Source organism: Cibotium barometz, chromosome 9, assembly GCF_041138505.1.
Source record: "Cibotium barometz isolate CiBa-2024 chromosome 9, ASM4113850v1, whole genome shotgun sequence".
In the NCBI taxonomy this organism is placed as follows: Eukaryota; Viridiplantae; Streptophyta; class Polypodiopsida; order Cyatheales; family Cibotiaceae; genus Cibotium; species Cibotium barometz.
Window position 1 is genome coordinate 24945135 of NC_141054.1, and position 27091 is coordinate 24972225.

The following is a 27091-nucleotide window of genomic DNA, read 5'->3' on the forward strand; positions in this document are numbered from 1 at the left end:
TGCTTTGAATAAAAAGAATCAATTATGGCCACAACTTACACAAGAACGTTAATAGAAATCTGCATGTCCACTAATACGGCAGAAAGATAGGTTATTTTCCAAACTTAAACCAAAACCAAGGTGCAATCTTGACTCCATGAAAGTCTGCTCACAAAGCTTCATATCATCAACTCCATCATGCTTAGCATAGACTATGTGCAAAAGCTTTAGCACTTCCTCTCTAGCAATGCATTTTATAAAATGAAGTTGGTAAGCTCAAAACCAAAAAGAGGATCTTCCATTGAAAAGCTATGCTACAAGTGAACTGTCTACATCCGTACTGAAGATCAACTCGGGACCTAACCGCAAAATGCATGCCAAACCTATAGCTGAATGCCTGCTGAAGCCTTCTTTTGCTTTTTTTTCTTTTTGGCATGAGTTACAGAAGGTGATGATGCACCAGGTAAACCATCACTTATATCAGTGGCCATGGAGCTTGACCTCTTTTTACTCTTTGTTTTGGATTTTTTTTCAGATTCAGATGCATTGTTGTTTTTGAGAGGTGCAGTTGAGCTCTGTTCAGCAGCAGCTGCAGAGTTGCTGCCAGAGATTGCCAACATGAGTTGAGCATTGTCAAGATGTTCATCCTTTCCTCCAAGTAATGGTTCACTGAGATTGGACTTCTCGACTTCCAAGGGGTTGAGAACGGACATTGAAGAAAGTGTATAGTCCAGAAGAAATGTGCTCCTTAGGAGTCTGTCAATCCTACTGAAATGCCGTTCAGTATATGGTAGGATGCCTTCAATCAGCTCACGGAGGCCCGATACCTGAACAAGAGACAGTAGCAATTTGTGGCAGTCTTACGCAAACGTAATACCACGGTGCCGAAAATTATATGAACGGCAGGGCCATCTCACCTGCATAAACTCTCTTGGAGGAAAAACATGCAGAAGCTCTGAAAGTACACGTTGCGCCACATGGCAAACCTTGGGCTTAGTGTTCCATTCCCGGATGTATGACAGTAGCAGTCGAAGATGCTCTTTATCCAGCTCTTTCAAGATACTATGTATATGCAGCCCGGTCTTCTCTTTTCTGCCACATCAATACCCAGACCTTAACTCCCACCACCTATATGTGGCATCTTTCACTAATTACATTAAACTATGTACCAACCTGAAAAGCTCTGTGAAGACATTAAGAAGCTTGAATGGTCGCCTCAGCTCAAACGCAAGTTGTATTGCCTTTGCATAATCAGTAAATTACATTAAACTATGTACCAACCTGAAAAGCTCTGTGAAGACATTAAGAAGCTTGAATGGTCGCCTCAGCTCAAACGCAAGTTGTATTGCCTTTGCATAATCAGTATCAGCCAATGCATTGGATAAGTCCTGGTCTTTTAAAGTCTCTTCTTCCTGCACACATGGCCAAACACTAAGAGCCCCACACTAATCGCTACACTAATCAAGACCTATCTTTTTGAATAATGTACCTCTTTCCTTATTGCATCCTCTTCGTCATCCCTCGTGCAATCAGACCAAATGTTTATAATTGAATCGCTGCCACCAGTGGCCAGCATTTCATCCTTACTGTTAACGTCCAAGGCCCAAATCTACAAAATTTGACCGACGATGAGGAGGTAGTCAAGGTGATCCACACTGCTCTTTCAAGGTTAGCCCTTCCCTGTGAAAATGCAGTGAGAGCTCCTCACCATCACTGTTGGTTAATAAAGTGGGACGCACCTTATCTTCGTGATGATCAAATGTGTTCACACATTCATTCGTTTTTATTGTCCACAACTTCAACAAGCCATCAGCTCCTGCATTCATTTGATGCATACACAATTTCAACTGAAACTGGTGACTAAAATGGTTGCAAGCGTATATCCAGAGATCCAATGAAAACCCACCCGCAGATATAAACTGAGTTCCACAAGAAAGAAATGATGCTTTGAGAACACTAGACGTGTGGCCTTCAAATGTTTTGAGACAAGACCCATCCGTGAGAGCCCATATGCGAACAGTTTTGTCACCAGAGGCTGTCAATACACACTGATCCACGGGGGAAAATTGCACCGACCAGATGCCCCGCTTATGACCACGTAGTGTGACACCTGGAACAAGCTCCGGAAGCTTCCATATACGTGCAGTTCGATCCTATAGCCAAATCCATTGTGGTTCAACAACTCTTAGAGAGGGTCCTCAATAAAGGGGAAGGTACGCAAGCAGTACAAGCTTACCTGGGACCCAGTACAAACAAGGCTGTCATTCGGAGCCACAGTTATGGAGTTTATGTCTTTGTCATGGGCAGCAACCGTTGATAGAGAAGAAAGTTTCTTGGGCCCTTCTTTGCTGGGAGCTTCTTCAAAGCCTTCAAGACTCCAAACCTTGATTGTGTGATCACTGACACAAAAACACACAATCACACACACACAGCATTAAAACAAGGCAATTAAACATATGCAAATAAGTGCTGTTGGGGGCATATACCTGCTCCCACTGACTAAAAACTTCTTAGTCTTTCTCGAGAACGCAAGAGCTCCAACAGCTGCCATATGACCTTCAGCAATGGCTAAACAGTTCCCTTTTTCCACATCCCAAACTCTGACCTGGGAAAAACATGGTAGGACAAGTACTTAGCATAGAAATTGACCTCATAAGACAGACGTAAAACCTTGAAGTATTTTCCTTCCTTGACAGTGTAACATCCAACAGCAAAAGGGTGGTCATACACTCGTGAAAGTTTTACCGTATGATCTTTTCCTCCAGAAGCCAACAACATGGTTTGAAGAGGAGAGAGACAGGAATCCAGACACAGCACGATATCGTTATGCCCAAAAAGCTCTTGCCTACAAGTCATTGTTATCATCTCATAAATCCGAATCTGCATGGAGAAAAGCATTTGTGTAAGCCAAGGCAGCATGGAAGATAGAATTCCAGCACCCATAAAAACATAAACACTAGCCCCAAACCTCATTTATATGCATTGTAAGGACTCTAGGGATGCAACCTCGAGAGACAAAATCCAGAGGATGCTTTTAAGGAATTCAAGGAGAAAATGGTGGCTAGCAAGAGAGCAGGTGTAACATCCTTGGCATGGATTTTCTGTGAGGTATGGCGTTACAAGCAGTATGTTGGAGAAGCATACATGTTCACAGTGTACAAGAGAATGATGAGGAATCAGAGATGGAAAGAGAGGTAAAGAAGAGAGTGCACCCAATTGGGTCCCAACTGTGTAGCCGTGGGTGAAGTCTGCATGACTCCCTCATGATGGATCACCCCATCCACTACACAAGCCACCAGCTGAATTGGGCCAAGAGGAATAATTCCACCACCATAAATGAAGGTTTGGCCATTGTTCTCGTCTTACGAAAAAATTGCAATTATCTTTTAGGGTATCTGTCATGTGCATCCCGCACTTGGATGCCACGTGGACATATCTGAACAAGAAGGTGCAGGACCTGGAGCAGATGTGAGCCCAATCCAGGACGAGTCAGCCAAGGTTCCACCCTACACATCTGAGGTCAGCTGTGCATTGTCCTGCACATAAAGCAGTGCCAGTCCGTACTATGGGTCTCCCTCTGGAATGATGTCAAATGATCTGAGTGTTGGGTTTGCAACCGAACACCAGACATCTGTAGAAGCATATAGGGATTGCATATAGATGGGGTCCAGCCCATAGGGCTACCCTAGAAGAGAGTATTATACTCTTGATGTGGGCATTGGGTATGCTTAGGCTACCCAAGAAGGGCCAAGAAGGCCCTAGGCTTGCCCACCAGCCCATAGAAGGGCAAGGGGCCTGGCCAGGCAGCCGACAGGCCCTAGGGACCTTGCCCAGCCAGTCGGCCAAGCATGAGGGCAGCCCAGCAGCCTGTGCGGGGCTGCCCAGCAGCCAGGATAATGCGCGTAAGGGCCAGCCAGTGGGCAGTGTGAAAACCATGGAGCCCCGACGGGAACGACAGGGGATGGACGGACGTCCCCTAAGAAGAGTCACTCACAGGGAACGGGGACGCCAACGCCGGTGGGGGACGGTTCTGTGAGGGGACGGCAGAGAGCCATTTGCACGTTTTTCCGCCGTTGCGCCCGCCGTTTATAGCCGTTGCAGTCGCCGTTTCCAGCCGTTGCAGTCGCCGCTTGCTTGGGACTTGGCCTTGGGCCTTGGCCTTTAAGCCTTGAGGCTTGGCCCTCTCTCTCTCTCTCTCTCTTGCCCTTGAGGCTTGCCCCTCTCTCTTGCCTATCTATATAAGAACAAGCCTCTACAAGGCTACAAGCACACACAATCCAACTTCCAAGTTCCAAGCCTCTCACACAAGGCCCGCGGGCTGCCACCCTACTATCTAGACTCTCTCTCTCTCTCTCTCTCTCTCTCTCTCTCTCTCTAACACGCGGAAGCTCTGGGAGTCTTCTTTCAGCCCTAAACACTCTTGGAAACTATCTGATGCAAAACGCAGATATAGAGAGAGAGTAGAGAGAGAGAGAGAGAGAGAGAGAAGTGCTGGAAATTCAGTATATTCATATGGTACAAAAAGGTACTTCTACTACAGCCCTAGGCTGCCTTCTTGACAAGGTGGAATACACCAAAACAGTCCTACCTAGATGACCCACTCCATAAGGGAGTGAATGATTACAACAATGGGCACTTGGGCCTATTTATAGGCCCTTTGGACCATAGGAGTGCTGGCCGACTCCTGGTCGGCCAGCCGACTAGGCATAAATGCTTTTTTTGATGATGCGCCTGCAGCCCCCCACCAACTTGGTTCAGCCGCCTCCACCTCTGGTACAGCCGACTCCCTTTTGGTATAGTCAACAGGCTTTTCCTCTTGCTCTCCAAGCCCTGCTCCAGTCTACACTGCCAATAGCACTCTGTGCTCCATTTTCTGATTCTAACTAGTTCATACTCTTTATCTGGCTGCCTCTTCTCGATCTAGCCCTGAGAATTGTCCATGGCATCTATGATGCACATGACATCCCCCTCTGCTAAACTTGATGACGGGATTCCAACCTGCTCTTGGATGACTGTCATCATCCCAATCCTTTCCCGAAGTCCCTCTGTCATCATCCATCCCTGGCAACCCTTTTTCTCTGAAAACCCGGCCTGTTCTCCAAACCACTCTGTCTCAGACGAAGATCCATGCATCTGGTTCCTCTAGTCCACAATCCATTCCTGCCCTGACTCTGAACACCGTCTTGGTCTTCTTTCTTGAGAAATGAGTCTGGAACTCTCACATCACCCTTGGTCCCTTGGGACCGTTGCTGCCTAAGAACCTATCTGGCTCACGGAACTGCCATCCCCTCTGACACTGTGGAACACCACCAACAAACCGCCTGGGAGTTCTGTCAGAATATGCAGCGGAGATGATGACCAAATCTGGCATGGTATCAGAGCCCTAGGCTCTAGATAGGTCTTGGGATTTGTGTGAGCAAGAGGGGGCTGTTTTGTGGCTGATTGGTGGACTGTTTTGGACTGTTCGGGAAGAGGAGAAGCAAGAGGAAGGCGGGCTGATTTGCTGGACAGCCACTTGCAGGTATCAGTTCTTCTTTGTTCCCACCCACCCACCCTTTTCAGAGTACATCCCCGCTATGGCAGATCTGTTTGAGATGGCCGAGAGACATGTGAAGATCCCGACACTCCCCACGTTCCCGGTGGACCGTCAGTTGGACGGGAGCACCTACGGCATATGGAAGGTGATGATGGAATCCGTTCTGGAGTCCTACGATCTCGCCGATTTCGTCGTTGTTGGTGTTCCACGGCCGGAAGTAGAGGAAGGGGAGTTACCGTCAACCCGAAAGGACCGGGAGGCCCAGACGCAGATGTGGGATCGCGTCAACGCCAGGGTCCGTTCGTTTATTTTCCTCAATTGCACACCACAGGTAATTAATCATGTAAAGCACATGACGCTGGCCAGAGGTATATGGCAGCACTTGGCTTCTCTGTACAACAGGGTATCGCCCATAAGAGGATTTCTTTGGAAGTACAGATGCGGGTTATGAGCCCTGCAAAGTCGTCGACGATGCGGGAGCATATTAACAAGCTGCAGGCTCTTCAGCAGGAAGTTCTCCAGGCTGGGAAGGAGATATCGTCAGAGGACATGGCCATCACGTTGCTGTCACATGTGCCCTCTTCGTACTCAGCATTCTACTCGTCGTTGATTACCAGTGGCAGGCTCAGCACCATCACGTGGGAGGAGCTTGTGCCCATGGTCTTGGACCAAGAGGAACGATTCACGAACCCTCCTCAGGGTGGAGGTTCGGAGGCCTTTACTGGCCAAAGGTCGAAAGGCCGTAACTCGGGCAAGGGGAAGGCTTCATCGGAGAAGTCTTCTGAGAAGATGTCCGACCACGCTGACCGCGAGAAACTGAAGGCAGAGAGGACCTGTAATGATTGTGGCGAGAAAGGCCACTACTGGAGGCAGTGTCCCAAGCGGAAGACCGAGAAGGGTGAAGACTCCTCAGCAATCACGAAGACTCCGGCTTTTGTGCACCTGGAGGTGATGGACACCGATGCTTCATTTTCTTCAGGCAGGGAGGAGATTGGAGGACTCTCCGCAATGGATACTCGGGAGTGGATTCTCGATAGTGGTGCTTCCAGGCACATGACTCCTTCCCGTTCCGGTTTACAGGATCTCTGCATGGTTTCTGGTCATATTCTTACTGGGGATACGTCCACTATCCCAGTTCACAGTGAGGGCAGGATGGAGATAGTTCCCGATGGCAGAGGGGGGAAGCATTCCTCCCAGGTGTTGTATGTTCCGGCACTTGGTTTTCATCTGTTGTCAGTGCATCAGGTTTACAAGACTGGCGTACGGGTGGAGTTTGATGAGCATTTTGTTGCTCTCCAGGACAAAGCAACAGGCCAAGTGGTTTAGGAAGGTGGAGTGGAGAATGGAGTTTACAGGCTTTCAGCACTCTCTCTCCCAGGTCCTCAGGATTGTGATGAGTGGCAGTTTGGTAATGGCTACTCAAGTGTGGATACGCTGCAGGTACGGGCTTTCCGAGACCAGGTGGTGGATAGCTTACCAGTAGATGGCAGCAGTTGGCAGGAACTTTCCAGTATTGAGGTTGGTAGTTCTTGTGTTCGTGAGTCAGAGGAAGCTGAACAGGTCACTTATGCTCTGATGTCTCGTCGTGTTCGGGACATAGAACTTCCAGTAGTTGAGGATGTTCTTTCCACGGGAACCTTTCGGAAAGCTAGGCAGGTGACAGGTGATTACTTGCAGAAGGAGGTGGTTTCTCCAGGCTTTGTGGTTCCGGATTCAGAGGGGGTGGTTGACAGGTTTCAGAAGGCCTTGCGTGGTCTTCAGAAGGTTTCCAGGACCTGCTTGTGCACCGTAACAGGTGTTGATCCTTGTGAGCAGTGTGATGTCTCTGTGATTCAGAAGCTGTATGGTTCATGGATCTGGTTGATGGACACCGGATTGGACGGGAGCTTCCTGATGAGGCAGCTGAGCTCTTGGTTGCAGATGTCTCTTTGTGAGGCAGGATTGCGTTTCCTGTGGTTTCTGCGGCATGCGAAGGATCATGGACTCTTGTACACAGGAGGGGGATTGTTGGATGGAGTCCGACTCCACGGTTGGAGTGACTCAGTTTGGAGAGGAGATCCGGACACGTGCTACTTCATCATTGGAACCTAAGATTTCATCATCAACTTCATCATCATTGGAACCTAAGATTTCATCGCCACCTACAGGCGTTGCTACTTCCCTGGTTATTGCCTCTTGTGCGCTACCTTCTCAGCATCATCTGCCAACTGGCTGCCTCCTATACTGTTGTGCGCTGCTGATTTGCTTTTCGCCTGCAGCCAGCATTGTTCGCAGCCAACACCTACTGTCGCCAGCCACTTGCTAACAGGCAGCACTACCTGGATCATCACCTAGTCGCCACTTGCTACCTGGCTGCGCAACCGCGTTGCTGCCTACCAGCCAGCCAGCCCGCCCGCCCAGCCGACGTGGCCTCCATCTACAGCTCCTGCACCGCCTCTGAATCGCAACATACTAAGCGCTGTCTACCAACTGCCGTCTGCTCCGGTGCTACGCCAACCACCTGCTGCTACTGCAACCACCTTAAAGCGCCGATAGCAGCCAGTGCTGCCTTCCACCTCTGCCCTTGTTGCCGTCAATTTGGCTGCTGACTACTGTAGCTACAGGTTGTCTTCTGGCCACCATCTATACCTACTGCTACTCAGAGCCACCGCCTGAGCTTTCTAAAGGATCGCCAACAGAGCCGACACCTGTGCCTGCCTACTGGCCGCATACCACCTGGCCATCGTCGCTACTTGAAGCTCTACCTCCATCGCCCTTTTGGCCAGCAACATCCATCTGTGTGGCTCCCTTGAGGATCATCTCCTTCTCCAACTTAGGCAACAGAACCTACAGTTGATTGTCATATGCTCTGTCATCCTCACATACCACGTGTACCTGGTGTGTTGGATTGGGATCTAGACTTGGAACTCGGATTTGGACTAGAACTTGAATTTGGAACTTGGAGATTTTCGAGATCTTGGACTTGGACTTGGCTTTGGCTTTGGCTTTGGCTTTGGATATTGGATCTGGTACTAGCCCGGTGAGAGATACTTGTGGGTCATCCCCATGGTGTGCTTGGTATAAGAGATCTCGTGCCTAGAAATCAAATTGGATACCCTACATCAGCATTTCTGTTTGTTTTTCATTGATTGTATTGATCCTAGCCAACATGCCCGTGGATTGTTCTTGAATAAATTCTGAAAGGGGGCGGGGTATGTTCCCCGCTCAGTGTGGTGTACTGTGCAAGATCCCTATTCCCTTCTCTCTCTTCCCTCTCTCTATCATTATCTCTTGGACACGTGGTTGAATCTATCACGGCACGCCCCACTAGGCTTACACAGGTCCCCCAACAAGGAGAGAGAGAGAGAGAGAGCGAGAGAGAGAGAGAGAGATGATGAAATATAAGACTAGATGCACCTTTATATGCGCCCCATCCCTACCCATTAACCCGCCAGCTGGCTGTCGGCCAATTCAAGGACACCAAAAAACTCCAAAATGCACCCAACTTCATCGATGGAAGGCTGTCCACCTAGCTGACTAACATGCTATCCAATCTGGTTTCTTTTGGACCAAATCCAAGGCTACAAAGCCCTAAATCTATTGTTTTTCCTGCTGCCCTTCAGAGATTAGCCTTGGGTTAGACATGTCCACGTGAATGCACATGACACCTGTAGAAACCAGCATTACACTAATGGTCGTACGACGTACACCTACTTAAATCTGAATGGGAGAGAGAATTAGGGTTAGAGATTCATGTGGGAGACATACACAGAGAAATAAGGGAGAGAGAGAGAGAGAGTTGTGGGAATAAGTCAACTCATCAAGATATGAGTGTGTGACTCCCCTATCACACATGTATATTGCACTAGTACACATAGTGCACTTAGTACATTAAAAGTACTAAGTGTACTATGTACTATAACTTATGGGCTTGTACACACTATAAGGGTGGGCATAATGCCTTTACCCCAACAACCTCCCACTTAAAGGCAAAGTGCCCTTAAATGAAGGAAAAGAAAAAATCAGCATGTACATGATAATATACAAGGCCATATCAAGGCTGAAACTGGCCTCATCCAATGCCCATCAAGTGTCTGCAATGAGCAAACCGCTCCGGAGGCAAACTCTTTGTCAACAGATCAGCCGGGTTGTCATCCGTATGAATCTTAACAAGCTGAATTTGCTTGTTCTCTATCACCTCTCTGATGAAGTGATACTTCACATCCACATGTTTCGTCTTTGCATGAAAGACAGGGTTCTTTGCCAACTGGATGGCACTCTGACTGTCACAATGCAACAATGGAATATCCCCTGTATAGCCCAAATCAACCACTAACCGAGATAGCCATAATGCCTCCTTGCAAGCCTCTGTGGCTGCAATATACTCGGCCTCTGTAGTACATAAGGCAATGCACTTCTGCATCCTGGATATCCATGACACAGCACCTCCTGTGAATGTAAACACATTGAACCTTTGCAAAACTTTGCCAATGTATTCCTTCTGAGACAAATACAACACATGCTGATTTCTGTCCCGAAGTATCCGCATACCCAAAATGTGATTTGCATCACCCAAATCCTTCATATCAAAGGTTTGATGCAGCCTCTGCCTCAAGGCATCCATCTCCTTACGAGATTTCCCGGCAATCAGCATATCATCAACATACAAGATGAGGATCAATAGACTGCCATCCAAAGCTCTCTTGGTGTATAAGCAGTGATCTATATCACTTCTCTTGAATTTCTGGGATTTCATGAATGTATCAAATTTATGATACCATTCTCTTGGTGCCTGTTTGAGCCCATAAAGACTCTTTTTCAGCTTGCATACAAGCTTCTCCTTTCCACTCACTGCATAACCCTCTGGCTGCTGCATATATATCTCCTCATGGAGATCACCGTGAAGAAAAGCAGTCTTCACATCCATCTGAATCAAGTCCAGATCATCATGTGCAACCAAAGCTAACACAGCTCTAAGTGTGGTCATTTTGACCACTAGAGAGAAGATCTCATCAAAGTCCACACCATATTCCTGCTTGAAGCCCTTAGCCACTAACCTGGCTTTGTATCTTGGCTTTGCATCTGGTGCAACTTTGAGCCTGTAAACCCACTTGCATGGCAAAACCTTCTTGCCTGTAGGCAAATGCACCAACTTCCAAGTTCCATTTTTATGCAAAGAATCCATCTCTGACTTCATGGCACGCTCCCAAAGAGCTTTGTCTGCCCTCTGTAAAGCCTCCTTATAACATGAGGGCTCCCCACAGTCAGTGAGCATCAAGTAGTCAACCCCTGGAACAAACCTGTCAGGGGCTCTGGAGGGTCTTGTGGATCTCCGTACCCAATGACCATCATTTGCAGGTTGCTGTCCAGCCTGCATATCACCTATTGGTGGCTCCTGTTCCATGCCATAAGGCTGAAAAATCATGCCCGGTATCTCCTCTAACTGTGGTATATCCATAGGGATATCTTCTGCCATCTCTGGCTGTCCATTTGGACCATTTTCATCACCATTTAAGGGCTGGTTTTGCTGCTGTAATGGCTGATTTACAGCCCTTGGTTGTTGTCCATGATGTCCATCATCATCAAAGATGACTCTGCTAGGTTCCTGTTGCCTTGCAGGCTCCTTATACATGCATGTTTCATCAAAAATGACATCATTGCTGCGTATAATCTTTCTATTCACGGGATCCCAAAGTCTATACCCCATTTCACCTTTGTCACCATATCCTAGGAATATGCATTTGTGAGACTTAGGATCAAGTTTGGTGCGCATTTCCCTGCGTATGTGCACGTACACAACGCAACCAAACACTCTCAAGTGCTTGTATGACGGAGGAGCATTACCTGATGCTCAAGAGGGGGGTAGCACCTCCGCTCCCTTGTTACAGACAGGCTCATTTGTTATCTAGGAGTCGCTTGGTGATATCTCTGTATTCACCCGAAGGTACTGAGGCTGACAGTACATCTGCTTATGGGACTTCTATGATTTTGTGTTCTAGACACATGAGATGATGGAAAAGTTGGGTATGGTTCACAGTCGCGCGCACCTGGAACTCTAACTGCAACTATGGCTAACTCTATGGAGGGCATAAGTCTTGCGAGCAGTCCTAGAGTTGGTTTGGTTCATGGAAATATGGATCGAATTCTGTTTGTGCATGTATGCATACACTTTTTGAGGTAGAGGTATTTTTGTATTCTGGTGCCATTGGATCCTGGTACCATTGAGAATACATTGGGAAATACTCTGCATTGTGTCATGTGCTGCATGTATGTTGGTATGATACATCAAGTGCTTTATTATGTTCATGGATGCACCATTGGGTGTAACTCCTGCGGGATGGCCATGAGACATATGTGGGAAAGTACTTGGTAGATGTAGTGTTTGGATGCATTGAGTGCTTTCATATGCTCATGTTTTACCTTCAGTCGTGGGTCCTGCGGGATGCCCATGGGCGTAAGGCTTGCGAGCAGCCCTTAGACTGTTACTTTGGAGTAGGTAGAGCATCTTGAGGAGCATATTGTTTGCGAATGCATATATATGTGTCATTGCATATGTTTGTCATATGTAGAATGATGCATGGTTTTGTTTTTGGCTAACACAGGTAACGTGTTTCCATTTGGTTTTAGACTTTTGCTGTAGGTACTGAAGAAACAAGCAAGAGGACAGTGTGGCTTATTGTGCAGGATGATTGTTTTTATCATCCAGATGCATTGGAAGGCCATTGTTTTTGCCATATGGGGTGTCTTTGCTCAAGAGATGCTTTACTGTGCCATTGAGTGCAATCGAGGACGCTTGCCATTTTTCAAGAGGGGGGTATGTCATGACCCTGTGTTTTTCTCTGGACAATATGCAGGTGTGCACGGGGACCAAGGTTGATGTGTACGTACTGTACGTTGTGTATATGTACGTACTGTACGGTGTTCCGTACAGTAAAATTTTTTATGTACGTGAAAATACGTACCATTGGCAAACAATAGGACATTCAACACCTTTCTACATTTAAGGTACATAAAAGTTTAAAACATTCAAGAATCAAAATAAACCAATTTGCATGTAGTATGTACTAATTTCAAAACACACATCATATACTTGACACAATGGCTGTCAAGACAAAATAGATGTAGAAAGGCTCATACTAGAGCATACAAATAACAAATGTTTGATGTCAACCTAAAAGGCTCATACTAGAGCATACAAATAACAAATCATAAATGTCTGATGTCAAGAGTCAAGACTCAAAAGTAAAAAACACTAAGCAATAACAAAGAGTCTCGACTCGACTCTCGAGACTCTACTCTCTGAATCTCAAAGCTCCTCATCGGATGAGGATGATGACACTCCTGAAGAGAGCAAGTCCCCATCTGTCAGGACGTTGCCCTCTTCATCATACTCTGGCTCTGCCATCATACTCTGCTATCCTGGATCATCATCCTCCGTAGGCTGAATGAGAGGAACAGCCTCATTTGCCCGTCTCCGAGGAGTACGGACAGGAAGCTTTCCTCGCCGAATGGTCTCTCGTCGTGAAACTTCTGGACCTGCATCTCGCCCGACTAACGGGAGACTGAGAACTCGCGCACGTGACCTCGTCGCACGTCGATCCACACTCTCCAACTCTCTGTGCAGCATGCGAATAATCTCCTCCTGATCGTTTCTCACAAGCTGCTGTTGCTGCTGCTCAGTCTCCTCTGCACTCCCCTCCAAGACCAACTTCAATTTTGATGGATCTGTCTGTTAAAAAACAAAATGCAATTCAGTGTTCACATTATTAACAGCGTAGAAAGTAGTAATTAGTAATTACAAATATTCGCTTGTAATATGTATTATGTATAAACGCTAGCCCAAAGTTTCAACTTTCTAACCTGCTTGGGTGTCCCCAAAGCGTGGTAATCTCGCACAAGCTTCATATTTGCTCGGCAGTAGACTAATCTCTCTAGCTATGCAGTGCTGAGTCGATTACGGATCTTCGTGTGAATTAGCGAATAAGCGCTCCAATTGCGCTCGCATCCACCAGCAGAGCAATCCTGCATGTCACATGTGCATTGTGACGTGTTAATGGTGACAAATTACAATGGACATTGGACATGGTCATAGACAATAGACATTGGACAATGAACCATGGTCCCAAGTCCATAACACATGTATGGAAAATGTAAAGATAGAAAACTTTACCTGTGAGAGGACACGTAAAGCGATACGAGTGAGCTTTGGAAGACCTTGTCTTCCATAACTCTGCCACCATGTAAGAGAGAACTTCGTTGCCTCTGGCCTCAACGCCACAGCTCTAGTAAAGGATGACCCTAAATTATTTTCATAGCTAGCGAGCTCTGCATCAATGTCCAACTACTCATCCTCCTCGCAAATCAAGCCAATGTACGCATCCTTGCCCTGTAGTAGACTCCTGTCATTAAAAAGAGTTGGCTTTTTGTAGAAAGGATGAAGCAATGCAACCATCGCATGAATGGGCCGACTCATAAATGTCCATCTCTTGTCTACAATAGCCAAGATCTCTTCCCGACTGTAAAAGCATTGACGCAACATTAGTTAACAGGCTGAATTTTGATTATAGTATTTACTATTATACATTATAGTATTATACTAAATATTTAATAGAGTAATCATTACAGAAGCAAGTACATACCGATCAAGCGCCAGTGATCTGCAGCCTCTGATGTGTGTCTTCATCTCTGAGAAGAGATGATAGACTAGGCCCATGGTGGAGCCCTCCATGTCTGTGACACGCAGCAACACATAAATTGGCTGCAATGCTACTATCATAGCCTGCACCTCCGACCAAAAGGACTCATCAAGCACCCGCCGTTGTATGTATCTAGTGGACTCCTCCTGTGCGTGATGCATCTCTCTCCACTTCGGGTCCACTACTGTCTATAGAAGTGGATCCCTCACTGCATAGAGTCGCTGCAACACAAGATACATATATGTAAATCTGGTCTTCAAGGGCCGCACCGTGTCAAGTGTACTGTGACTCCTAAAGATAGCCAATGCCTTGTGCTTTTTGCGGAAAAAAGTAGTCATTTTTGTGGCATCGGAAACAATAGGCAACACCCATGTTAACTTCCCAATGTCCTCCATCAACAAGTCAAGACAGTGAGCTGCACATGGAGTCCAAACAATGTTCTTAAACTCTGCCTCAATCATCTCACCCATAGCCTTGCAATTGGAGGCGTTGTCAGTAATAACTTGCACCACATTCTCTGGGCCAACCTCAAGTATAGCCTGCCGGATGTGCTCATAGATAAACTCACCTCTAATCCGCTCTCCAGCCTTTCCTGCATCAACAGCACGCAAGAAGTACGTGCCAAGGCAAGACGACACAAGAATATTAATGATGTGTCGCCTACGAATGTCACTCCAGCCATCTGAAATGATGGTGCACCCAAACTGCCCCCAACCTGCCTTCACTGGTACCAATGCCTTATCTATCAATGCTTTCTGCTCCTCAAGCGTAGTGGTCCGCATCTTATTGTATTCCAACCCCAACCAATCCTCTGTGTGTCCAACCTGGGCTATGGCTCTGACCATCCTCTGCCACACTGCTCAGTCCTCAAGACATGAAAGGAGATGTTGCACTCAATGAGAGTGCGAGCAATCTCCATCTCAGCCACTTTCTGGCGCTCCTTCACCCAAGAAAGAGAGGCCACTCGAGAAGGCAAGGTAGTCTGCCTTGGTGCATGCATCTCTCCATCATCCTCCACATAGTCCTGCTGCTCATGCATGGTACGAGCCCTCTTCCTACTGCCAATGGGCTGCTCCTCCTGAACCTGTGAAGAACCACCCAAGTCTCCCAAGAGTGCATCATGGAGAGCATCCTGTGTCTGTTGACTACCTTTCACCTTTTTCCCTGCACCCATTGCTGGAAAATTCTCAGCAATCAACATATCCCTAATGTCCTTTGGTACTGCCTTGCACCCTGCACAGTTATTGGTTGTGCCAATGCCTGTCAAGTGCATAACGACGCGAGAAATGGTACTGGTGAGCTGAAAGTTGCAATACTTGCATTGCCATCGTCGCGTGCCAGATCCAGCTTGCCCTGGCGTGTTGACAATGCGGATCACATTGGTGTGCTCTTGCCAATACGGGTTAGTTGGCTTAGGCATGATGGCTCTTGAGACTTTTTGCACCTGCCAAGTGCGCAGCACATATGTAAGAGAAAGAGATAAGACTCAAGACTCAAGAGGGAGAGAAAGAGAGAGAGAGGAAGATGCTCAGTTTACCTACACGCACGCCTGGCGCCAAAGTTCCAACGCTGTGGTCGCCTGGTCTTTTTCGAAAACTTTCTGCTCTCGCCTCTCCGTAACGCACGCTCTCTGGAGTCCAATAATCAAAGTTGAAAGGCCTAGTATGTACCCAAAGGCCAGCCGCCAGGCGGACGCCCATTCAGACACGCACGTCGATTTTCAGCCAAAAAAAACCTCACGTACGGATCCGTACAGTACGGCCGTACGGTACGGATCAGATCCGTACGTGCGTATATATCAACCATGACGGGGACATGGTGGACAGTGTGAATGGCATCAGGTTGGAGTGAAAAAGGAAGCCCATATGTGGATAACCCCATGTGTGAAAGGGGGCAAAGAGATTTTAGCTTAAAAGGTTTAAAAACCTTTAAAATCTTTTTTAAAGCCCTTCATTAAAGAAAACGTGGCCCATAAGCTATTTTGGGGCCACGTGTGAGCTTTTTGGTAAAAGAGGGGCTGTTGGGCAGAAAAAGGAGGCGGCGCCTATCTCTGGAGGAAGCGTGTGCTTTTCTGGGGAGAGGTGGACTGCATGTTGGCTGCGCATGGAAGGGCCTGTGCAGGTACAGTGTACGGCTACTGTGCAGGTACAGTCCAAGTGGCAGTGTACGGCTGCTGTGCAGGTACAGCCCACGTGGCAGGTCAGGCTGCTGCAGGTGCAGATTCAGGCACAGTCAAGTACAGGTGCGGGTACAGTCCACATGGCAGCTGTACGGACAGGGCAGAAGCAGGCGCCTACTTAATCTCTCTTTCTTCTTTGCTTTTGGCATGAAGCTGGCGGGCTGCGCTGCTGTCCATACAGGCAGAGTTGGACACAAAGGCATGGACTGCAGGACAAGAAGGCAGGACACAACGGGGCTTTTCCTCGTGTCTTTTTCTCTTTTGTGGAAAGCGACATAAAGACTGTAAGTCTCTCTTTCTTTGTGAGCAAGTGGGACTGCAGGTGATGTCTTTCGGAGTCTCTCTTTTCACTGGCTCAACACTGTTTTACAGAGTGGTTCTCTCTAGCCCTTTGTGAGAGGAAGGGTTTGACAGTTCAGAGGGTGGAAACAGGACAATTTATGGGCTGTTTTTGTTCATGGAGCAGATTGTTTTCTTCCTGCTAGAAAGGAACAGTGGGACCTACAGTTATGGGCATCTCTATGTTGCCAGATGTTTCATGTGGGAACAGGTAACTAGATGTATGGGAAAACAGGACATAAGTTTCAAAGGGAAACAGACCTAAGGGTTTCATGTGGAAACAGGTCGTAGGTTTTCTCGAGAAAACATGTTATTTGGGTTTCTCCAGGAGATAGGTCACATGCAGGCAGAGGGTACAGGAATGGACACATGTTTGGTACAGCCTTGCTACTGATAGGACAGGGGACAGGGAATCCATGACAGAGATGGATAGTACCCTTGGAAGGTAGAGAGGGTTTGTACAGGTGTGTCAACTGTATGGTATGCTGTGCTGTGATACGAGTTCTCTTATGAGAGACAGTTTGGGAGTTTGTGTTGTGATGCAGAAGCACTGGATGCGTCAGGGTGTGATGCTATTCATAGTGTGAGAGGCTATGGATGGTTGTGGCAGCCTTGATCATGGGAGAAAGCTTCTGTACGCAGACTCAATGTGAGAGAGTCTTTCGATGTGAACAATGGCTGGATTTATTTGTGGATGCCGTGTGGACAAGAAGCCAGATGTAGGTTCTTTGCAGGCTTCAGGAGTTCTACAGGGACGGCTGAATTACCAGCTTTATATTGTAACCAAAGCTCTTTTAATCAATTAAAGAAATACCGCAAGGGGCGCCACTGCGTTTTGGGGCCAATCGGTGTCCGTGTACTATTTGCAGGAGCACCCTAGCTCCCCCTGTTTGTTTTCCTTTTCTAGGACCTCAATGGTGTTGAAGTGTTTTATGTGCGAGTGTTTGTTTCACCGCCCTTTGGTTATCTGAAGGCCGGTTTACAGTCTGACACAGACAACATGATAGTAGATCTTGCCAGCTCATCCATATCTTCCCACTCTTCAGCAGTAAGAGAAGCGGGCATCACACCCCTTTCTTTGATAGGCTTGTGCTGCTTCTTCTGGAGCAACACATTATAGCACTGGGTCTACCAAATATCATAGTTATGTGAGCCTTCAAGCTTCTTGATGTGAAGCAATGAAGAGCTCTCACCTGTGGTTGCCATAGCAATATGCAATCTGTCAATGCCTGCCTGCCTGCAAAATGTACAAACACTGCACCAAAAGCACACAAAGTGCTCACAGTTGTTCTCCCAAGCTTTATCTCCCACTGCGGAAGCAAGAATGCAACTTTTCTCCCACTGTATGTGATGAAATCACCAAAATCTGGTTGCTGCAGATTTAGGACAGCACCTTAAATGTGCTCTGTTGCCCTTCCAAAGTACTGTACAACAGTACCAATTGCTCACAAATGATGTACCAAACCTGTACCGGCAAGTACAGCAGCTGAAATTGAACCTTTTCTTCACTCAAATCAGTGTACAGCCATGCCAAAACTTGCACAAAGCTGTGCCAAATCTGTACCAGCAGGTACAGTAGCAATAAATGCTCTCCTGGCTGTCCAAATGAGTGAAAATCAGACTTTTACAGTCCCGAACACTGCATACAACAGTCCCGAGCAGAAATTAGGCAAAAGCCCCTTGACTGCAAGCTGATTTTTGAGGATTCAAGGCATAAAAGTCTTGCCTGCTGCTTTGCCGCGCTCAACAAGCATAAAATCTTGAAAAGCCCCTTGATTTAAGATCAATTGCTGATCATACATGGTACATTGACGCACATGAAGGCATCCAGAGTCTTTGCGATGCTTCCCCCTGGCCACATATACATGAAATACATGAAACCCCCTTGATTTACAGGCACATTGAGTGCTTGTCAGGCATCAACACATTGCCCAAAGCATCAACTGCGAGTGCCTGCATGCAAATCAACCAAATCGGCACAAAAGCCCCTTGATTTGCACTGCAATTTGCTGCAATTTTGCCCAAATGTGCGATTTCTCACATCATACAGCATGTATGACTGCTTAATTGCACAATTACATCAAAAGCCCCAAATTTTGACATCCAATTTCCTGCAAATTAATCCTAATTGTGACCAATGTCACCCAATTTTGCCAATTTTGCTCAAAAAATTGAGCAATTCGGCACCTGTATCTGCTCAATTGATGATTGTACCTGCTCAATTGCAAATCCCAAAAAAAAAATTGAAGCAAGATACCTTGTAATTTTCTGATTTTTTTGAGACTTGCAGGCTGAATGATGATTGCAGATGCTATTGCAGGAGAGGGGGGCAATTCTAATGCTAGTGCTGCGTCGGATGCTGCTGCTGACTGTATGGAGCTTCTGGGAGATGCTGCCGGATGCTGTGCTGGAGCTGATGTTGCTGAATGGCTGCGTGCTGCTGTGAAGTGCGCCTGGCTGCTGCGAGTTGCATCACCTGGCTGTTATGACTGCACTGCTCTAATTAGCTGGGCAGCGTGGCTGTAAGCTGACTGGGCAGCAGCTCTGTTGGCTGCCTACGCTGGGCAGCCAGGGTCTGCTGGCAGAGCAGGACGACCAGCAATAGGAGGTGCTGGACAGCGCTGCAGACTGTGCAGCGACCAGCACCAAGTCCAGCACCAATTACTCAATTCAGAGAAGCAGAAGCTCCCGCCAGTTGGCTGGACAAAACAAGGCGACCACAGCTGTAGTATAACAGCAGCAAAACAAGAGCTGAGTGCATGGAACAGTACGACTCACCTAATGAGGGTGACAGCCAGCTACAGTATAGCTCGTTCAGCTATCAAGGAGAAGAGGGAAGAGGGAGGGATCACTAAGCTCTGATACCAGTTGAATGGGAGAGAGAATTAGGGTTAGAGATTCATGTGGGAGACATACACAGAGAAACAAGGGAGAGAGAGAGAGAGAGAGAGTTGTGGGGATAAGTCAACTCATCAAGATATGAGTGTGTGACTCCCCTATCACACATGTATATTGCACTAGTACACATAGGGCACTTAGTACATTAAAAGTACTAAGTGTACTATGTACTATAACTTATGGGCTTGTACACACTATAAGGGTGGGCATAATGCCTTTACCCCAACAAAATCGTCTCCTCTTATTCCGCTGCTGCGAAATCTATCACCAAACACTACATTTTCACTGTTGAATCATTGTTGGCTGCTCCAAGTCTCTCCTCTGCTTTCGCTTGCTACCTTCAACCATTCTCTCATGATATTAGAGCGCTAAGGTTCTCAATCCCGCGGCAACTTGCAACTCTCTATTGCACCCTTCTTCCCTCTCTCTCACACTATCATCATTCATGGCATCTCAAGGTGAAGGCGCCGCCGCCACATCTTCCGTTGCGGGCTCTTCACGAAGGAGGCCGGCGGTGCACACATGGTCATGGTGGGATGAGGTCCACTACACTAGTCGTGGAGTGGGCGGTGGTTCAAGGGCATGGAATTGCAAGCTTTGTTCCTACAAGAGAAGTGGCGGCGCCAACAAAGTGCGAGCTCACTTTTTGCACGAGGCCGGTCATCAAGTGCAATTTTGCGCACGCATTACTCCTGAGAAGCGAGCGGAGCTTCTTGAGAAGCTCAAGGTTTATGAGGCGGCCGAGGCGGCAAAGAGAGGGCGACATGTTGCCGTTGATCCTCATGATGTGGTGAGAGCACGAGAGCAACCGATGCGAATGGAGGTGGAGAGGAACCCAAATCTTGCTTCAAGCTCTCAACCATTCAAGTCCACTCCATCCACATCGGGTGCCTCCATTCCCATCCGCCATCAATCCACTCTTAACGAGAATTGGAACCCAAAATTGAAGGATGAGGTGGATAGGTCGGTGGCTAGGTTCTTCTACCACGACCACATTGCGTTTCAGGCAGCACGGTGAGAGTCAAGACTCAATTCTCTTCACTCTTTTTTTTTTTTTATGTCTCATGCTTCAAAGCATTTGTCATATTGCCAAAAAAAGCTAACATGCTACATGGTTTTCCTTACTTGAAATAGGTCTCCTTACTTCCGTGAGATGGCCACAAAGATCGGGGAATATGGCCCCTCTTATGTGCCACCTTCATCGGAAAAGATTCGCACCACTTTGCTTAATAGGGAGAAGTTGGCTGTTGAGCACGCGGCGGCGGATACAAAGGCAACGTGGGAGACTAACGGAGTCTCTCTCATTGTAGACGGATGGAGTGACACGCACAAGCGCTCCATCCATGGAGTGGTGGCCTACTCAAGGGACAAAGTGTACTTCATCGAGTCACATGATGCGAGTGGCACTGGGAAGGCCGTGGATGTGCTTGCCGTGGAATGGGCGTCCACGATCGAGGTCATTGGGCCGGAGCTTGTGGTCGGCATGGTGGCGGATGGAGAGGCGTCAAATAGGGCAACCGGGACCATTATTGAGTCAATGTATCCATCCATCACAGTTTCTTTTTGCATGGCCCATTGTCTCAACAACCTCCTCAAAGACATACGTGCCTTGCCATGGATTGCACCCACCATTGAGGAGGCTAACCAGCTTGTATCCTTTGTCCTCAACCACCAAAGGCTGCGACATGAGTTCTCTAAAAGGAGCACTCTTTCCCTCCTCAAGTATTCTGAGACAAGGTTTGCATACAACTTCCTCATGCTAGGCCGCTTGTCTAGACGTGGCGGAGCCCTAAGAGGGCTTTTCCTTAGTGATGAATTTTCTGCCATGCCGCAGTCAAAATCGGAAACAGGGAGAACGTGCCGAGATCGCGCCGACGATGCCGCTTGGTGGGAGAAGGTGAAGACACTCGACGCCTTGGTCAAGCCTATTGTTCACCTTCTACGAGTCATTGACGGCCGTGAACCATGTATCGGCAAGGTCTATGAGGCCATGGATCGCATGATCGAGTCACTCCAGCAACTTGTGCCAGACAGGGCCAAGTTTGAGGAGATCCACTCATTATGTGAGTCCAGGTGGAACTCCTACTACTCCCCTCTTCATGCGGCTGCCTTTGTGGTTGATCCAAAGTTCCACGGGCAGAAAGCAAGAGGCCGACAAGGAAGTAAGCAGGGGATGGCGGATCATTTTGGAGCGCTTAGAGCCCAACCCTACAATCCGGCGGAAGATCAGAGACCAGCTATCTCAGTACATGACACGGCAGGGATCTTTTGGATGTTTAGATGCACAGCTTGACCACCTCAAGATTGGGTCTCCTCTTTGGTGGGAGGATTACGGATCAGATGGGCCGGAGTTGCAGCGCTTGGCTATTCGCATCCTTAGCCAGGCTGTGAGCTCTAGTTGCTTGGAGCAACTTTGGAGCGTTTACAGTCACATTGCCTCTAAGAAGAGGAACCGCCTTGAAGTGCAAAGGGCAAGTGATTTGGTTTTTGTGAGCGCTAACATGCGCATGCTATGTGCGACAGCAACAGGGAAGGCGGATCCCTTCACCGAATGGGAGATGGCACAGCAAGATCCTGCAGCTCAGGAGCATCTTGAGGAGGTAGAGGAGGAGCTACAGCCTGAGGGAGAGGAGGAGGCTTCAAATGGCATCGACGACTTCGACTTCCAAGCCTCCCGCGAGGCTAGCACTTCAAGAGCTTGAGGCTTGACTCTTGAGCCTTGAGCCATCTCACCTTTTTTGTGCCCACTGCCAATGGCCATGATCTATTGTGATCTATCATCTATGATCTATCTAGTATCTCTATTTTGTACCCACTCTTTTTTGTAACCCTCACTGCCATGAGGCATGTACTTATCTCTTTGTATCTATCAGACTATCAATCACATAATCAATGTGCCATCGATGTTTTATTAGCGCATTTTGCTCAAAATGACTCTTGTTTTTTTATCTATTCGGTGTAAAATTTTGTTCAAAGTGTGTCTCTATATGTATGTCATGCATACAACTCCTAAATTGCTTTTAAAAAAGAGGTTTTTTTTTGCCGTTCCCGACCCTGTCCCCGGGACGGCACTTCCCCGTGCACATGCGCGTGCGCGTGTGCCACATCTAGACATATATACGTCCATGTATATGTAAATATGCATATACATCTATCTACACACATCCAAACATATATATGTCTATGTATGTAAATATGCATATATGTATATCCATACATTTGAATACACACACACACACACACACACACTGTGTGTGTGTGTAGTAAGAAAGAGTGCATTACTGTGTGTGTGTAGTAAGAAAGAGTGCATTACTGCACGCGCATGCAAATTTCGTGCTCTAGATCCAAGTTGGCCACTGATGGTTGCCTCGAGTTATGATAGCAGGCCCAATATTAGCACATGAATGGTGTGCTGTAAATAAACAAGGCATAAGAGTTTAATCCCTTTACCTGCTCCAGATTGGTGGCAACTGCCAGTAGATTCTTATCTCCCGCTACAAACTTCAGATCGATTACTTCCTCGTTGTATCCAATCAGTCTCTTGCTAATCTCAAGATCAAGCTCCCCAACGTCTGATTTCACCACACTATAGAACAGTAACCGTTGGTCGCCTGTGACACACATAACACCCTCTGCTGAGGGCATCACAGCTGCACCAACAAACCCTCTTTTCTCTTCCTCTTTGTCCGAAACGACTGGTGCGCCTGATGACCTCTGCTCATAAAGGCAAACAGCACTGCAATCCGGAGAAAAAAAAGCTCTACTTTCTCAGTTGACCTAATGGTATGGGGAAAACGCCCTTGAAACCACCAGATACACCAAAAACAATCTACAGCTATTACTTAGTAGGTCCTCACCCTTCAGCAAGCCAGATCCGAATGATGCCCCGCTCCCCAACTGTTAAGAAGCAGACTGGCCCTACGCCACTTTTTTTTGCCTTCTCCAGCTTCTTTTTGTTACAGATTCCCATTAGTTGACTGCCATCTGGTACAATGCAGACAGCTTCAAGGGGTTCATACACAGGAACTGTTGTCTGCAAGCTGAAATCTTGCAGACTCCATACATTAACCACCTACAAAAATGCCGGTAGAATCAATCAGACTAAGAAACCAGGCTACACAAACACAAAACGTGGGAATGGGTGTGGGCAACATCTTACGGACACTGTAGATGAGATAGAACCTAAATCCAAACTCTAAATGTTACCTTATCTCTGCCAGCAGTGAGCAAACAATTGCTGCCAGTCGCGACCACCATACTCGTAATTGTTGAGAAGTGTTTCTCTAAAACAGCAACACATTTTTTTTTCACCAGATCCCATACACGAACTGTGGCATCATCACCTCCTGAAAAAAGCTGTGTCATGTTCAACTTAGCAGTCCCTCGTAGAGAAAGAAATCCATTTGGAAAACCACCTTACTTGTTAGTACTATTTAAAAAAATATCAATCAAAGAAAGAAACGTTATTAGCAAAGTTGATGAAAGTGATCCTGAGCTGCTCACCAAGAGACGGTTTGGATCCGGATTAAAGACAACAGTTGTGACTACACCATTATGACCACGGAAAGCATGAGTACAATACCCACGATCTGCATCCCAAACAAATACAGCTCTGTCTGCACCCGCAGTTGCAAGAAGTCCTCCAGATGCATCCACTGCCATGTCTGCAACTGGCCCTTCGTGAGCCTGCAGCAAAATCATCAATTCAACACATCAACACCTCCATAAAGAGGGTAAATTGCACAGATTCTGCTCAAATTGTAGACTCCCTTCATGGCTTGGTAACAAGCATGATATCAATATTTGAGCTATTTGAGCTTCTGAAAATGTTGTCATACCCACCTGAAGCTTGGGCATCCACAATTGAGTACCTTCATTGTCTGTTCACACTTTTAGACTCAACATAAAAGTCCTAACACTACGCCCAGCCATACACTCACGGAAAACTGGTCCTTCTCTCCTTTTACCATATGTTCATGGTGGTGAAATGAAGATGTGTCCCAAGAACATACGTTATAGTACAGATATCAATATTTGAGCTATATCCCTGAATTTATCAGGCAGGGTTGCAATTTGCATAATGTGTATAGCTACAGAAAATGTTTCCTACCCACCTGAAGCTTGGCACCCAAGATTGAGCATCTTTGTTGTCTATTAGCACTTTTGGACTCAATATAAAAGTCCTAACTCTGGGCCCAGCCATACACTCAAGAAACCTGGAGGTTCTTCCCTCCTTTTGCCATATTTTTATAGTGGTGAAATGCAAATGTATCCCAAGAACATACATGTTTCTTTTAAAATAGTGTAGATCCAATCTTCATGATGAGGCAAAGCAATTGTTATCATCTTGAGTTCACCCAGGAAAAAGCTAGGAGTATGCAAGTCTCAAGAAGATTGGTTTGACGCAAAAGCATACAACAAATGTACTGGCAACCTGAAGGCAATAATATAGAGATGGTGATGGTTCCCTTTGGCATAAGAGAAGGAAAATCCCCATATAAACACCTAGAGATAGGTCGCCTCAATCATGTGAGGAGCCTGCTTGTGACACACAGACTGCCACATGTCCGTGCCACCCTTATAACTCATGAAGTAGTCAGTTAGTTGTTTATAGTCGGTTAGTTGTTTCACTTTTTATTTACATCTTTCATGCCAAATATCATTATTCCATGTGGAGAGAGAGAGTGTGTGTGTGGGGGGGGGAGAGAGAGAGAGAGAGAGAGATGACACGAGGAAAAATTTGTACTTTTATGCTACCCTTCTAAACAAATTACATGGTGATAATATGATTTTTTTAAAGGTACCTTCCATGAGCGGATGCAGGTAGCAGAGGCGAGGTGCCAGAGCTTCACTTGCCGGCTACGGCTGGCTGCGAAGAGCGAGGCACCGTCGGGAGTGATGGCAAGGGCAGTGATGGGCTCTGAGTCGCCCTCCAAGGTGGAACACACAGAGCCGGAGGCCAAGTCCACCACTTTCACCTGGTCCGTGCAGGCGCAGGCCACAAAGGAGGCATCGGGCGCCAGGGCAACAGGACCCCCCGTGTAGACTAGCTGCACTGCAGGAGTGCACCTGTAGTTCTTCTTCAGAAGGGGCGCGGCCGCCATAGCCAATGACGATTCCAAGCACCGGTGATCAAACCCTAACCTGTGGCAGAAACGGCAACTCACACAGGTGCAGTAAACCCAGTTTCCGCAACCTAGCTTTCCTCAATGCCCTAACGGGTAGCAGAAAACAAAACCTTCCTTAAACCCCCATTTGTTACCATCTTCCTTTTTGAACCCCTTCCCTCACTCTCTAAAATCACTAGAATAGTAGGGCAGGATTGCATGACTATGTACATTTGAAATATCAATATTTTTTTTTAATCTTGGCTTGAAAGTAGAAAGTACACATGCAAAGCCATCGCTCGCACAGGGAAAATTCGAACCCACAACCTAGAGACTCTCGAACTTCATTCTAACCACTGCATTAACACACGAGTGGCAGGGCATGGCAAGCCTTCATTAATTAATCCATATTCACACAATATAGTCACAAAATATATTTTTTATTAACATAGAAGTAAACATGGAGTAATCCTTCTCATAGAATTCTCATAGAAGCAAGACATGGCAAGCCTTCAATAAACCTTAATGTGTTTATTGAAGCAGGACATGGCAAGCCTTCTATAAACCTTAATGGGGTTATTGAAGCAGGACATGGCAAGCCTTCATTAATTAATCCATGGTCACACAATAGTCACAAAATGTATTTTTTATTGATTGTTCAGATGGAAGTAAACACAGTGTAATCCTTCTTGTGAGGAGCTTCCACAATTGGTTTTTGAGATATGTGAATGTCCAAGTTCTCACAAGCTTCTATGAGGACAACATATAAAGTCACAACTTATACAACCAAGAGTAGCCACATCATTGGCTACTAAGTACATGTGCCTCTATCTCAAGATAGTGTGGATCAATCAATGAGACTTAAGAACCAAAAATTTGCACTTAGGCCATGATCCCAGCACTCCATCTCCCATAACCAGAATACCCAATATGTATGTATACAACTGAGGGAAAAAATAAATGATATATACTAATGTCAAGAGAGTGATAGCATGCCTATTAAAGCATCATAACTGCATTTATTTAAGTTATTTGTTTGTACAAACAATTCATAATATGTCGTGGATGTGAATGATATCTACAATTTGAGTGCCCTTTCCCAGTATATAGCAACTCAATTATGGATGTCAAGATCTCCCATAAGACAATGAACTTGATCATTCCTAGAAAGGTGTTTCTCTCCTTGGCCCCACCTGATTGCCTAACGACCAATGAGACCATGTAATTTTGGCCCCTGATACATTAATAGCCCGTCTCCCCATTGGAGTCCACATGACCCTCAAGGAAGGTGTGTTAGATGTTCTCTCTTTGGCTAGCCTACACCTACAAACACTTACATGAGCATGTATTTTTCTTTTGCATGCTACCGACAATTACT

General features: G+C 46.7%; 2 protein-coding genes across 4 annotated transcripts; both read right to left on the bottom strand.

Annotated features, from left to right (window-relative positions):
- Positions 1-26081, bottom strand: TOZ (Transducin family protein / WD-40 repeat family protein). Of its 2 annotated transcripts, XM_086802615.1 has the most exons (14): positions 25411-26081; positions 24110-24292; positions 23813-23962; positions 23464-23678; positions 23057-23342; positions 2725-2859; positions 2466-2584; positions 2216-2378; positions 1886-2132; positions 1719-1795; positions 1469-1588; positions 1261-1391; positions 897-1071; positions 1-806 (listed from the first exon to the last, which is right to left on the bottom strand). In XM_086802615.1, exons 1-14 carry the CDS (start codon positions 25708-25710, stop codon positions 363-365), a joined length of 2745 nt encoding a protein of 914 aa, XP_086658741.1. In that variant the 5' UTR covers positions 25711-26081; the 3' UTR covers positions 1-362. The 2 variants fall into 2 exon arrangements, 1 of the variants encoding a protein (XP_086658741.1); XR_015266646.1 differs by lacking the exon at positions 1-806 and having other exon boundaries at positions 935-1071; positions 1153-1391.
- On the bottom strand, positions 12662-14297 carry LOC147635365 (uncharacterized). 2 transcript variants are annotated; one of them, XM_086802170.1, is made up of 4 exons: positions 14134-14297; positions 13665-14010; positions 13355-13516; positions 12662-13223 (listed from the first exon to the last, which is right to left on the bottom strand). In XM_086802170.1, exons 3-4 carry the CDS (start codon positions 13397-13399, stop codon positions 12909-12911), a joined length of 360 nt encoding a protein of 119 aa, XP_086658296.1. In that variant the 5' UTR covers positions 13400-13516; positions 13665-14010; positions 14134-14297; the 3' UTR covers positions 12662-12908. The 2 variants fall into 2 exon arrangements, with proteins under 2 accessions (XP_086658296.1, XP_086658295.1); XM_086802169.1 differs by having other exon boundaries at positions 13665-14297.
- Positions 26082-27091: the final 1010 nt, after the last annotated feature.

Bases quoted from the DNA above. Each gene is read 5' to 3' on its own strand.
- LOC147635365 (XM_086802170.1), bottom strand. From the start codon at position 13,399: ATGAAGCTTGTGCGAGATTACCACGCTTTGGGGACACCCAAGCAG. The intron at 13,224-13,354 runs GTTAGAAAGTTG...GTTTTTTAACAG, and splicing joins CTTTGGGGACACCCAAGCAG to ACAGATCCATCAAAATTGAA.
- TOZ (XM_086802615.1), bottom strand. From the start codon at position 25,710: ATGGCGGCCGCGCCCCTTCTGAAGAAGAACTACAGGTGCACTCCTGCA. The intron at 23,963-24,109 runs GTGAGCAGCTCA...AACATGACACAG, and splicing joins CGGATCCAAACCGTCTCTTG to CTTTTTTCAGGAGGTGATGA. The intron at 2,379-2,465 runs GTATATGCCCCC...TTTTTGTGTCAG, and splicing joins TTTTTAGTCAGTGGGAGCAG to TGATCACACAATCAAGGTTT.